The 15,355-nt window shown below is 37.0% G+C and overlaps 1 protein-coding gene across 3 annotated transcripts in view; it reads left to right on the forward strand.

Moving 5' to 3' along the window:
- The window catches only part of LOC148950636 (xanthine dehydrogenase/oxidase-like), a 354,380-nt gene that overhangs the window by 140,062 nt on the left and 198,963 nt on the right, over positions 1-15,355 (forward strand). For all 3 annotated transcript variants that reach the window (XM_089092523.1, XM_089092525.1, XM_089092524.1), the window contains exon 9: positions 13,449-13,652. In XM_089092523.1, the coding sequence (XP_088948649.1) occupies positions 13,449-13,652 (204 nt within the window). The remainder of the gene's footprint in view (positions 1-13,448; positions 13,653-15,355) is intronic.

A 15,355-nucleotide genomic window follows, 5' to 3' on the forward strand; every position in this document is an offset into this window, starting at 1 on the left:
GGGGCACCATTTAAGTCGAGAACCATGTGCCCGGCCTTCATAGGCTGTCTTCGAGAGACGAATACTTTCCATATATTGCTTGAGATCTAGGCATTTACCCCCCCCCCCCACGGAAAGTAGCACCCACAGAAAATACCCCCAGAAAATAACCCCACGGAAAATACCCCCTGCGGAAAATACCTCCCCACTCCCCAGAAAATACCCCCTCTAGAACATATGTCCCCCAGAAAATATCTCCCCCCTCGTAGAAAGTTCCCCCCGGAAAATACCCCCCATAAAAATACATCTCTGCTGAAAGAAAATTATTCCTAAAAATTATTTCACCACTGAAAATTCCCCCAGACAATTCCCTCACCCCTGCCGAGAACTCCCCCGCGAATAATATCCGTATGTTTCCCAATAACAAATACTATTTGTAAGCAATGGACAAATTACAAAACTTAAAAAGGCACTTAAACTTCTGCAATAGGGGTTTCGATTGTTTTGTAGTTCGGGAGGGAGGAAAATACTTCAAAGGTGAATTTGAATGCCAAAACATTTCAGTTCTCGTTGAGCCATCAGATAAATACATAATTATTTTTCAGGGGGAAACGAGTGGAGGGAGGAGGTAGAAACTGATGTATAATCTCCAGGGCTATAACCATAAGTTTTGTTTTGAGGGGATACTTTTTTTTTGGGGGGGGGGGATGACAAAGAAACTTTAAAAAACGCACCAAAACTGGTAAATTGATATCTACTCCTTAATGATTTATGGGGATTATGCTGGTCTACGCTGTTATTATGACAGTATAGAGTAACATTACACCATATGGCAAATACAATAGCATCCGGGATTGGAATTGTTGTATTTGCGCGATTCCTGGTCGTTACATCGGTAGCTCTTAACGTATGGCCTTCATCGGTTACCCTATACACGGTAGCACTGGCTTGAATATTTAATTGCTTTTTCATACTCATCTAACAGTTTGTTGTAATGAACTGTAAGTCTAAGAGCCTGAGAAAATTTGCCTTATTTTCAAAAAAAAGGAGGAAACACCCCCAAAAAATCATATAAAATCACACGATGAGATTCAGCGTATAAGAGAACCCTACTATAGGGGTTTGAAGCTCCTATATGCAAAAACGTGGAATTTTGTATTTTTTGCCAGAAGAAAAATCACGGATGTGTGTTTATTTGTTGTTTTTTTTCCCCCGGGATGATCGTATCAACCCAGTGATCCTAGAAATATCGGGAGAGGGCTAATCCAAACGGAAATTAAAAGTTCTGGTGCCCTTTTTAAGTGATGAAAAAGATTGGAGGTCAACAAGGCTCTCTTGCCCCTTTTTTCTCAAAATGTCCAATCCAAATTTTGAGATAGCCATTTTATTTAGCATAGTTGAAAAGCCGAATGACTATGTCTTTCGAGATAACATCAACCCCACAGGTCCTGGGGAAAGGTCTTTAAGTTATAAGATTTTCCCATTGTTTATGTATAGTATTCGTTATAGGGAAGTATACAAAAAAATTTCGGGTGGGATGGGAGGACGAATTTTCTGCTGGTGACTTTTTACGGGGAGAATGGTACCTGTCTTTTACAGCGCTGACCACTCAAAAAGTAAAGTTAGGTTAATACTAATAGAATATACCTAAGTATGATAAAATTATAATTCCTTAGAAACAAATTTGGTGTATATATTTGCACATTAGGGGGTGGGAATTGGGATAGAGTATAGCGGGTCTGCATGCAAAATGTGTTAGGAACATTTATTCTGCATATTATGAAGTAAGAATTGTTTTCTAACTTCACACTGTCCAAAAACTTTACCCCCTCCCCCCCCCCCCCCCCCAATGCGCAAATATATAGCCAAAATTATATATTTCCCATATAATCTGTCACTTGTCTTTTTCTTGTCTCGCGCTATGCTGAAAAAAACTAACGAAAAAAAACAGCTCTACAGTGAGTCAATAAATGAACAACTGGAGTTCTGGGCGGTATAACAGAAAATTATCGGGAGAATTTTCCATGGAGAATGAAGTTTCCAAGGGCTGAATTTCCCAGGGTAGATTTTAAGCTGGGGGCCTTTGATAGAATTCCTATACAAAATTCTTATTATGTGTTGCATTCTCTTTGCTGACTAAATTTCACACCAGGAGATGTTAATGATAATTGTCCGAGGTAAATTTTCACCAAGATTGAATTGTTTAGAGAATATATACTTGGGGAGGAGGGATATTTGTGTGAAGGTGGAGCCTGATTTCCTGGTATTATTTAAAAAAACGATCAGAAATTAAAAAAAAAGTTTTTTCAACTGAAAATAAGAAGCAACATTAAAACTTAACACGAACAGAAATAATTACATATTTGAGAGGGGTTGCCCCCTCTTCAAAACCTCGCTCTTTACGCTATCTTTGAATTGTTGTGAAAATTATTTAAGAGTGACTCTTGAGTTATAAATGCCATTTAATAAGAATAATGAGCTCTTTTAAAAGTTCTAAGAAAACTTTAGCGTAAAGAGCGGAGGGTCAGAGCGAAGGTTGAGGAAGGGTCAACCCCCCCACATACGTAATAATTTATGTTCGTCTTAAGTCTTAAATTTTGCTTCTTACTTTCAGTTGAAATTTTTTTTATTAATAGACAGAAAAGAAGAGTTTTTTTTGGCTGACTAATTGACAGCGTTAAGCCACTCCTCTCCATCAACTTGCAGAGATCGTTTTCCGTTTCCAAATCAGTTGTACTATCTTAAATGTAAAAGTGTAAAGCCTACAGTGTTATTTGCGATTTACTGAAAACGAGTATTTTCTTTTGTACTTAATATCTTGAATTCCTCACTTTTCAGCAACTCTTGTATATGTGATTTTTGTTTGTTTTAAGTTTGATTTGAATATTCTACATTAGGAAATAAAATAACTATTAGTTCGGATTTCAGGAGAAAACATTTTTTTTTAATACAAATATGCTGACTGTTTCTGACTAGTTTCTCGCTATTCCAATAAACTTTCCAAATACGAAAAATACCTTCTATATTCTTATACAAAAAACTGCAACTGACAAAAAAGACTCAAACCAGCATTCATCATAGCCCAAATTCAGTCACCTCGACACTCGATGACGCAATAACACATAGACAAAAAGCTTCACCTGTTTAAGGATTAAACTATGCGTATAATTACATAGTTGATCCATGGGACCCCTTTCTTCCACAAGAGGATGGCAGAGACACTCTTAAAAAAAGCAAGTTCTTCCCAACATTAACCACGTAGCCAGAAAAAGGTTCTTTCAAACAGTTCGTGGTAACGAACTGTAAGTAAGGAGCGACCCGGCTCAATGGTAACCGAAACTCTAAAAAACGGAATTTTGGTACCAATAGATACATCAAAAGAATCAGATTTAAATTCTGATTTCAAAAATATAAATTTCATCAAGTTTAATCTTACCTATTAAAAGTTACGCGCCTGAGAAAATTTGGCTCATTTTCGAAAAAAGGGGCAAAGACCCCTTAGAAGTTATAGAACCTTAATGAAATTCACACCATCATATTCAGCGTATCAGATAACCCTCCTGCAGAGGTTTCAAGCTCCTATCTACAAAAATGTGGAATTTTGCATTTTTTGCCAGAAGAAAGATCACGGGTGCGTGTTTGTTTGTTGTTTGTTTGTTTTTTTTCCCCAGGGGTAATCGTATTGACCCAGTGGTCCTAGAATATCGTAAGAGGGCTCATTGGAACGGAAATTAAAAGTTCTAGTGCCCTTTTTAAGTGACCAAAAAAAATGGAGGGCAACTAGGCCCCCTCCCTCGCTCATTTTTTTCTCAAAGTCACCCAATTACAATTTTGAGATAGCCATTGTGTTTAGCATAGTCGAAAACCTAATAAATATGTCTTTTACGATGACTTAATCCCCCACAGTTCCCAGGGGAAGGGCTGCAAGTTATGAACTTTGCCCATTGCTTACATATTGAATTGGTTATTGGGAAGTATACAGACATTGTCAGGAAGAATTTTTTTCTGGTGGGGGGGGGGGAAGGGCGGCTGGAGAAGGGGGTTACTCGGGAGAATCTTTCCGTGGAGAATGTTTCTTTGGGGTAAGGGACATTTCTATGAAGGGGGTGCCGGATTTCCAAGCATTATTTAAAAAACGATCAGAAATTAAATTAAAAAAAAAATTCAACTGAAAGTAAGAAGTAACATTAGAAATTAAAATGAACAGAAATTATTACGTATATGAGGGGGTTTTCCCCTAAGTCAATACTTCTCTCTTTACGCTACAGTTTTTTTTTTAGTGCTTTCAAAAGAGCTATCTATTCTAATTAAACGGCTTTTGTTATTATGAGGTTTTTTAATTAAATTTTTTTTTAATTTTTAACGTAATGAGCGTGTTATTGAATAAGGGCAGAACCCCATCATATAATTAATAACATATACGTAATAAAAAAAAACAATAAAAAAAAAACAAGCGATACGGCTCAATAGTAATTGAAACTTTTAAAAATGGAGCTTTGATGTCAATAAATGTATCAAAAGAATGGGCTTATAATGCTGATTCTAAATATATGAATTTTATTAAGTTTAGTATTACTCATCAAAGGCTACGAGCCTCAGAAAACTCACCTGATTTTTTAAAGAGGGGGGAAACATCCCCTAAAAGTGAAAGAATTTTAATGAAAATTACATCGTCAGATTCAGCGTATCAGTAAACCCTATTACATAGGTTTCAAGCTCATATCTGCAAAAATCTGCAACTTTGTATTTTTTGCCAGAAGAAAAATATACGAATATAGAAGTTCGTTACGTAAGTTAATTTGTAAATTACGTCAGAACCAAATTTAGATACAGCCATTTAGCAAAAGAAAAGTAAAATTTTTACGCAAATTTTGTTTACTTATTCAATGACGGCGAGCCAAAATAAAACCTGCATTAACTAAAAAACGATCAGAAATTAAATAAAAAAAACAAGTATTTTAAACTGAAAGTAAGGAGCGACATTAAAACTTAAAACTAACAGAAATTATTCCGTATATGAAAGGGGCTGTCAGGGGCTGGCCCTCCTCAACGTCTCGCTCTTTACGGTAAAGTTTGACTCTGTCTCACAGCTTTATTTTTTAAAACAACGAAAGACTTTAGCATAAAGAGCGAGGTGTTGAGAAGGGGACAGCCCCTTTCATATACGGAATAATTTCTGTTTGTTTTAAGTTTTAATGTCACTCCTTACTTTTAGTTGAAAAAACTTGTTTTTTTTTATTTAATTTCACGACAAGAACAGCTGTTCACGAACTACCTGATACAAGAGTATATATTGGGTCAGTAAAAATACCTATCAGTTTCTGCGAGGTTGAAGAACGACCTCATTTTTTGGGTTTTTCTTCATTATCAGGAAGCAGATGAGCGTTCTGCATTATTCGTTCACGGATGCTCTTAGGCACCAGTAGCTGGCAATGGAAGGAACCATCTCGACGAATGGCATTACTGTATAACAAACCGCTTCGGAACTCGTATTTATTTCCACTTGCATTGGCTTGACAAGTTGTCTCCAGGTAAAAAAAACGGAACAACTCAGGATCGCTTATTTGACTCCGTCGAAATGACAAAAGAGGTTTTTCGTGGCCAAAGGCCGAGCTAAATTCGACGGTAGGCTTCAATGACACTGGCGGATTGTTTATAATCATGAATAAATAAAAAAATTAAATATCAGTCCCCACAGCATTACTTAGAATAGCCTAGAAAGCACATCAGCATTTGATTTCATGGATCCCGGTCGGCTATTAATGGTAAACTGAAATTCTTCTAGAGCCAATGACCGACCAGTCAAAAGAACGTTGCAGCTTTGAGCAACATTAAGCCACCTAAGAGGGTTGTGGTCTGTTTCTACGACGAAATGTGTTCCTTCAGTTCCCCATTTGAGAGCAAGAGCTTGAGCTTCCACGGATAGATAACGGGTTTCGGCCGGGACCAGTTTCCTGCTACAGAATGCAATTGGGTGGTCTTAACCATTCCTTTGGGTGAAGACCACTCCGACGCCTTTGTCAGAGCTTCCGTCCGTAAAATGAAATCCTTACTTAAATCCATCGTCGCCAAACAGGATCTTCGATGAGTCCTCGTTTCAGGTCCTCCAATGCCCCGACTTGTATCTCGTTCAGTCCCAACTTGTTTGAAGAACCCTTCTTGAGAGTGAAGTGAGCGGCTCAGCAATTTTGGCAATATTTTTGGCAAAGTGTTGATAATATGCTGCCATTACAATAAAAGAACGAATTTCCTTCTTGAACACAGGTAGAGGGAAAGCTTGAACGGCCTGGACCTTGCTCTTCAATTGGACAATTTCCCTACCTCCGATTGATGACCCAGGTAAGGAACCTCGCTCTGAGCCATTTTAATTTTTCTCGGGTAGATTTTCAACCCTGCTTCTTATACGTACTCTAGCGTGTGTTTTTTCGCGTACTAAGTTCACTACCCAAGGGTCACTAAAGAATACAATATAGTCCAAACAGATGAGAGTGAATGCCTTGCAGGGCTCTAGAAAGTTATCCATAAGGCACTGGAAAGTCGCGGGAGGACCATGCAAGTCAAATGACATGACCAGAAATTGTCAGAGCCCAGAGGACGTCTGAAATACAATCTTTCCCTGGATATCTTTCTTCAGCTCGATTCACCAGTACCCTCTAACCAACTATAGGACACTAAATATTTTCTTGCTGCCAACCATCTCCAGGAGCTCGTCCATACGAGGTAGGGGATACACATCAAAACGAGATATTTTGTTAAGTCCACAAAAACAAAGACAGTGGCGTAGCGATCTGTCCGATTTTTCTACCTTGATAACCGGGGAATACCATGACTCGAAAAGGGTTCGATGATGCCCAAGTCGACCATGGGGTTGACTTCCTACTCAGTTGTGACCTGCCGGATTTCCAGGATATGAAATGGCCTCTGCCTCAGAGGACTAACCGGTATTAAACTGAGGTTTCACGATCCTAGTTCATCCCGGTATTTCTGAGAAAATTTCTCAGAAATCCTAGAGTAGACTTAACAGTTCTTCCTTTCTCTTTTCGCTCAGGTGAGTTACTGATTCTCCCAGACCAGAACAAACTTTGCTGTCACCACTGTATGAGTATATGTTCATTTTGCTGTCAACGACTGTCATCGAAATTTCTGGCACTCTCCTCTTGAATCTCTGCAGAAGGTTGATGTGGAGTTCTTTGTACTTCTTCCTCGCTTCTGGCATCTCAATTTCGTAATTGACTCAGTCAATTTTCCGCAAGACTATAAAGAGGCCTTGCCACCAAATTTCCAACTTGTGCTCACCTTCTCGCATAGGCACTGGTACTTCATCTCCCACCTGAAGTTCACGAGGCTTTTTGCGACGGTCGTATAGCTATCTTTGTTGGCTCGCCACTTTTATCCAGTTTTGTTGAGCTTGCTTCATCATTTTTCGATGCGAGAGTGTAGCTGCACCAGTTCAGCAGTTGGTGGATTTTATCTTAGAGCTGTTGGTACTGCCTCCAACTATTCTTTGAGGATATCCAGTGGCGCTCTTGGTCAACAACCACACAGGAGTATGAAGGGGCTAAAACCCAGTGAAGACTGAACTGTTTCACGATACGTAATTACGTAAACAAAGCGTAGGGGATGTACCGGTCCCAGTTTTTTGGATTATCCATAATATATTTCTTAAGCAAGCGGAACAAAGTTCCATTGAGTCTTTCCATCAGCCCATCAATCTGCGGATGATACGAAAAAATCTTTATTTCCTTTATACCAGGCATTTATAATCTTTGCTTAGGCTTTCTGACATAAAAGTTTGATCCTTAGTCAGTCAAAATCTAAAAAGGAGCTCCAACTCGCCAAAAGAATTGTTCGAGGATCTGTACAATTTTTCTTGAATTTGTGTTCTGTAGAGGTAGGGCTACCAAATATCTGGTGGCACAGTCCGAAATTACCAACAGAAATTAATGACCATTCCGTGTATTAACGGGCCAACAATGTCCATAGCCACGAGGTAGAAGGGCTCTTCCACAATGGGTAAGGAAATTAGGGGTACGCTCTCCTTCGGTTTCTGCGTAGTGGTGAGCTGACATGACTCAAACCTTTTAATATATTTTATGACACTTTGTCTTACTCCTGGCCAGAAGAAACGATGCAAAATCTGATCACGAGTACACTGGTTACCGATATGTCCACCTAATGGTGAGTCGTGGTCCAGCTTCATGATGAAGGATCTGCAAGTATGTGGCATGACAAGCTGTAACATCTCTTCACCCACTAACGTAGTCCTCTTCATATACAGCAGACCATCAAGGATCTCATAGATTTCACATAGCGGGGAATGCGCGAAACAGCCTATCAAGCTTTTTTCATCCTTCTGTATTCGTTCGAGTTTACATCACCAGACTCCCAGGAAATTTCGGCAATGAATTTACGTAACTGTTATATCACAATTCCACCTTGAGGTGAAACTCTGTGGCTGCTATAATAGACATATACACAATATGGGATGTGGGCAATATAAAATATTGTTTTTGGCAATGGAGTATGCTAAAAAGTTGAAAGTAATAGAGCCATTGGTGTCAAGATGACATTGTGAATTACCCTAGCTTTACTTCCCGACTGTATTCTGTATATTACACAAGTATCATTTAAGCAGTGTTGTCAATATAAAAAGTTGATATAAATAAAGATGTAGATGCCAAGAAAATAATTTTAATAAGGAAATTCAGAACAATCCTTAGAAATCCTTAGAAATCAACTAGTGAGACAATTATGAGTATGAACCATCAAGGACTGCAACCACCAAGGACCTCAACCACCAAGATCCTCTCTCTCCAACGTCCAAGGCCCCTCCCCCCACTCCAACTTCTTGGGCCCAATCCCCCCATTTTTTATACTTTTTTGGAGTTTATTTTTTGAACTTTTTTTTAACATGATAATTTTATTTCAACTTTAAGAAAAAGTTATCAGAACGCCATATCTGGCCTCATCTTTGACAGGGCTAGAAATCCAACCGACAGTGACAACATAAGTCATTCTGGGAATTTCAGCATCGGATTTATGTAACAGAATGGTTCACTTAGCGCGCTAAGTGAACTTAAATAAGGCTAACTTTGTGCATGTCTCTCTCACCATGGCCGTTTGTCTGAGCGAGTATGCTGCCATCTATAACTAAAGGTGTAAAGTGTCATCTATAACTATAGGTGTAAATATGGCAGCAGTTGATGTAGTGAAAAGGTGTCGTCTCTCACTATGCCCCTTGTGTTTGAGAAGTTCATTTCGAAATTTTTTATAAGGCTAACTTTGTGCATGTCTCTCTCACTATACCCGTGTGTCTGAGCGAGTGTGCAGGCATTCATAACTAAAGGTGTAAAGTTTCATCTATAACTATAGGTGTAAAGATGGCAGTAGTTGAGGTAGTGAAAAGGTGTCGTCTCTCACTATGCCCCTTGTGTTTGAGAAGTTCATTTCGAAATTATTTCATATTAAATTTTTCATAAACATACTTTTGTTGACCACAGGTGACTTAGTTGTGCAGTAAGTTGTTAGTACTAGTAGTATTATTGTGTTTTTGCTAGCATTTCATACTAAAGCTTAAACATTTTCAGATATTTTTTTGATAAAACGTGTCTGTATTGACCCCACATGGCTTTATTATGCAATGAGTTGTTAGTAATAGTTATATTTTCATTTTTTTTTTCGTGCCAATTGTACTATATCTTAAACATTTTCAGAGTTTTTCTTGATAAAACTCAACTGTATTGACCTCATGTGGCTTTATTTTACAGTGAGTTGTTAGTAGTAGTTCTCTCTGTTTGGATTTGATGTGTAATCACACAGTTTGTGGTTATCTGTATTGACCTCATTTAGTTTTATGTTATAATGAGTTGGTACTACTAATTCTCAAGGTTTGGATTTGACGTGTAATCACACAGTTCGTAGTTACAAAGTGGGAATAGTTGAAAGTACTTTTATATTGTTTCTTTATTTAAATGTTGTAGCTGGGATGTCTCCAGATGAATTGTGTTTGTAGCTGTGCTTAGCTATAATTACTATTTGAAAAAAAACAAAATCGAAAGAAAGATAAAAATAGGCTCAAAATCAATCACGTAAATGAGAATATTCAAATAAAGAAGACGTGTCATTACCCCAAATTTACATGCGGCGAAAAATAAGTCTTTTTAGGCATTATTTATAAACCTAAACTCATTAAATCACTAAATACAGTTACTAAATTTATCTGACATTTTCCTTGTCCCCCCCAGTATTTTCATGGTTTTTGCAATCCATTTTTACTATACCTTAAATATTGTTATTTATTTACATGTTTTAAATGCAATTAATCAGGATTTTAAGGGGCTGTTACCTCAAATTATATCTCGGGTAGGGCCCGGGTATGATTTGGAGGACATCAAAAAGTTTCGTAAAACTAGAGAGTAATTATATTTATTGTAAGTTTTAAACTTGTTCTCTGCTGTAGCTGAAAAACCTTTCTATTTTTTCAATTACATTTTATAAAACTGTAAAGTCTTAAGAATCCAATGTTTTTGGCAACCTAGAATATTTGTCTCTTTTTCGATTTGATGCTTCATCAAACAGTTAGGGTTTACAAATTGGAAGTAGGTAAATACAATTTCATATTGCTGCTTTATTTAAATGTTGTAGCAGGGGTGTTCGAAGATGAATCGTGTTTGTAACTGTGCTTAGCTATCATTACTATTTGAATAAAAATCAGAGTTGAAAAAAAAAAAAAATAGGCTCAAATTCAATCATGTAAACGAGAATATTCTCATTAAATCACTAAATACAGTTACTAAATTTTTCTGACATTTCCCCCCCCCCCCTATTTTATGTTTTTTTTGCAATGACGTTCTGATAACTTCTTTCTTACACATTTTTAACTCTTAATGGAGCCTCTATATTGAAAATTGGGGGGTATCCTCAAAAAGAGTTGGAGGAAGGGGCCCCTAGGAGGTTGGAGAGGGGTACCCTTGGAGGTTGAGGTCATTGGTCCAGCCGGTCCTTGATGGTTCATACTCATAATTGTCTCACTAGTTAGGGCCCCTATGAGGTTGGGGAGACGGGACCCTTGGAGGTTGAGGTCACTGGTGCTTGCGGTCCTTGATGGTTCATACTCATAATCGTCTCACTAGTTGATTTTTAAGGATTTCTAAGGATTGTTCTGAATTTCCTTATTAAAATTCTTTTCTTGGCATCTACATCTTTATTAGTATCAACTTTTTAGTATACTAGAATGCTATCGCATATTCTATATTGCCAACAAGGTTCGATGGTACTTTTTTATTATACAGAACACAGTCGAGAAGTAAAGCTAGGCCAAGTCATAAGGTCATCTTAATAGTGATGAGTCATTTACTTTCAACTATGTTCCCATGGACAAATTATGGTATAATAGATAAATCATACAGTATTTGATTTCGACAACATCCTGCTGCATAAATCCAATGCTGAAATTCCCAGAAAGTCTGATGTTGTCACTGTCGGTCAGGTTTCTAGCCCTGTCAAAGATGAGGCCAGATATGGCGTTCTGATAACCTTTTTTCTTAAAGTTGAAATAAAATTATCATGTTAAAAAATAAAGAATAAAAAAAAGTTCAAAAAATAAACTCCAAGAAAGTATAAAAAAAGAGGGTATTGGGCCCAAAAAGTTGAGGTGGGGGGCCTTGGAGGTTGGGGAGAGAGTACCTTAGTAGTTGAGGTCCTTGTTGGTTGCAGCCCCATATGGTTCATACCCATAATTGTCTCACTAGCTGATTTCTAAGGATTTCTAAGGATTTTTCCGAATTTCTTTATTGAAATTCTTTTCTTGGCATCTACATCTTTATTAGTATCAACTATTTATATTAACAACACTACTGAAATAATACTTATGTAATATACAGAACACAGTCGGGAAGTAAAGCTATGTTAATTCACAATGTCATCTTGACACCAATGGCTCTATTACTTTCAACTCTTTAGCATACTCCATTGCAAAAAAAATATTTCATATCACCCACATCCCATATTGTGTACATGTCTATTATAGCAACCACAGAGTTTCACCTCAAGGTGGAATTGTGATATAACAGTCACGTAAATTCATTGCTAAAATTTCCTGGGAGTCTGGTGATGTAATCTTGTTAGCCCAGTATTTCTAACCGGTGATTGGCCTTGAAAGAGGCACGTGATCTTGTTAGTCCACGGATTGTAGGCCTCTGATTGGCTGTAATCTTGTTAGTTTCGTATGTAAAGAAGCCCTTCAACTTAAATGCTTATTTTAAACTTAAATTATTGTAAGGGAAACACAGTTCAGTGCCACAGAAGTGTTGGAAACCTGAAAGTATTTTTTCATTCCGCAGTTCTTCTCTGAACCTTTCCCTCTTTCCATATCATGGCCTTATAGCAATTTTGTTAAATTTGATCTCTCCAACATTGTTTAGATAGGCGAGAGTTTCTTTTTAAAAGTTTCTATAGATTTTTGTGTGAAAAAAAAACAAAGAAAACATTGCTAACGGCAAAAATTTAATTCACATAATCACATAAACACAATCACACAAATAGGTGAGTCAGTGGTGAATCGTATAGATTGTTGAGATATTGGTAACAAGTGCTCTGTATTTTTTGACGCTCGGTGATAGGCAACATTTCCCACAGGTGCAATATATATCAGATTATGGTAGAGATGACGGTATTGAAAAGTTTCGAAATGATAAAACGATTGAACGACCTCTTGTATTTGACAGTTTTTCCACAAGCCGGTCATATAGATCAACAGATTGAATAGATCAACATGCCTCTAGTGGATGTTAGCGTCTGGCCAGAAGTGATACCAAGGTATTTCAGAGACTAGGACTGCTGGATTCTAGTACAATCGATGACGAGATTAGCATCAGCCTGATTAGCAATGTTAAAACAATAAATTCCGTTTTCAAATGTTGACCTGTAGGAGGAAGGTAAAGAGGTGAAGATTCTCTTGTAAGCCCCTTAGCATGGTACTTAGGGGCAACAAATCATCTGTATATGAAGTAAAACTGAAATCCACACCCTCTATAAAGAATGTCCCTTGAATGAGTCTAGTTACGGAATAAATTGCAAAATTGAATATGATGTGACTAAGAGCAGACACTTGTCGAGCTCCATTAGAAAGCTGAATGCACTGAGAAAGCTTTTGCCTACGGTGTCTACTGATTTTTTTCCCATCCCAAAACGAGATGGGTGTGCGTGCGGGAGTACCAATCATGGAGAGCTAGGACAATTTTGGGATCTACACCTGAATCTAAAAGGCAGCAAAGTGCTTGTGGACATATCTCCATCTTTGTTATAGGAGAATAAAGATAAAGATACATATTTTCATACAAGTCTAACCCTCGGGGTTGGGAATAAGCACACGGCCACATTTATTTTGCTTTTTATCATAAAATTGTTGTTTTCGCTTTAAAATTACGATGTTTTAAATTTTGTTACATATATTATTTCCCTATTTACAGGCACTATCTGGCAACATTATGACTGGCTCACCTATATCTGATTTGAATCCAATATTGATGGCAGGAAGAGCCCAACTCCTTCTTTTAAGTGTGCATGGTCAACGATGGGTTCCGATGGATGATAAGTTTTTTACAGGATATAGAAAAAATATTGTCAATTCCAACGAGATCATTTGTCAAATTTTTATTTCTTTTAATACAGAAGTAAGCAACATTTTTACAATGACCATAGATGTTCCTTGAATATAGTACAATAAAAAGTCGAAAATCACTTCTAATGTTTCCCACTTTCCTGTTTCCTTTATACGTCTCTCGTCGGTTCACCACTTAAAGAGACAAAGTGTAAGGAGTTCTACTGGGTGTGTACATCTAGCAATTTAAATATAACGTGAAAACATAAAACTTATCAATTAGAAATTATTTTTTTTAAGTAATCCAAAATTACTTAAAGACTAGAAAATCTGACGTGAGTTGAACTTCTGGCAACAAACACAAACACACTAAATACAGCTATTTTTAGCAGAATGGAAAAGGATATATAAATCATTAATTAATTTCAGTAGAAATACAAAAATAAAACAAAGTTAAAATATTTTTTTAAGTTTAAAATTTATTTGGTCCAATGCTCGGTTTAGTTTAAGTTTAGTTTTAGTTTTAGTTAGGTTTAAAAAATTCGGTTCATTTTTGAAGTATTGATAAAAAAATATATAAAAAAATGTGTAGGAATGGGAATGGGAGGGGAGGCTTTAATTCTCATCATATTTGTCATAATTTATGTTACTGTTGTTTTTTCATATCGCTCTTCACTTTCATTTGATAAGTTTCGTCTTTTATTTAAATGTATTTGTTTTTATATTTTATTCAGGTTTATTCTAAATTGGGAGGATGTTGCCCTCTACCGCCACTCTATTATAGCCCTTTTTGTGCCACAATTATTGATTTGTTCCACAAAAAGCGACTAATTGTCACTTTGCACGTTGTTTGAATCAGTCTTCATTGACTACTCAGGATAAACGTGGAAATTTGCAGTCACTTACACAATAGCTTGAAAATTTTACTTTAGAGATTCTGAGACATGTTCAATTTTAAAATGCGATTTAATCCTGATTACGTCCTCTTCTTTGGGTGTGTTCCCTTTGTCTAAAACTGTTCATACTAGTATTTTTTCTGAGTGTTGAATTTCTGAATTTTTCTGAACACTTCTGAATTTTGAATACTTGTAACCAATATGAAAAGCAAATTTTTTTAAAAGTATAATTGGTTACAGGAGTTCTGTTTCGTAGAAGTTCCATTTCTACTAATAAAGGCCACAGGAAAAGGGTTATTTTAGAATTAAAAAAAGATTCCATGTCTAGTCTGTTCGATTATATCAAAATTCATTCTATAAAATTTGTTTTGTTAGTAAGCACTACTACTGCTACTGCTAAAAACTCCCAGCAGTACCTACCCACCTGATGCCAACGCAGCTGGGCAGGCTCCCCGTCCACTCTTATTTATTCAAAGTTTCATGTTCCCCGCCACCCTATTATATTCCAAGTTGCACTCTTTAAGCCGTATCAAAAAGTTCTAATCCTTTAAATATTTCCTTACCGCTTCTTCCTACCCCATTTGGGTACAACCTGCTTTTTCTTTGGATCTATACAAACAGCCGAAACCACTTCTATCTGCCCCATTTGAGCATGACCTGCTTTTTCTTTGGCCCTATACAAATGGCCGAAAAGAAACTGAGTCTGGTAGTTGCTTTAAGCAGACTTTGGGTAACTTGCAGTACTTAATTCTCTGCCTTAACGCATTGATTTGAATCTATAAAATTATTTACCAGAAGCTCTTAAGGGAACAATCAATTAATTTGGTAGCGTAATTGACTGAGGCGATTTAGTTCTTTCGTACTCAAAATTCTGTGACAA

The sequence above is a fragment of the Artemia sp. Qi Xiang Cuo genome, chromosome 7 (assembly GCF_049724085.1).
Source record: "Artemia sp. Qi Xiang Cuo chromosome 7, ASM4972408v1, whole genome shotgun sequence".
Lineage (NCBI taxonomy): Eukaryota > Metazoa > Arthropoda > Branchiopoda > Anostraca > Artemiidae > Artemia > Artemia sp. Qi Xiang Cuo.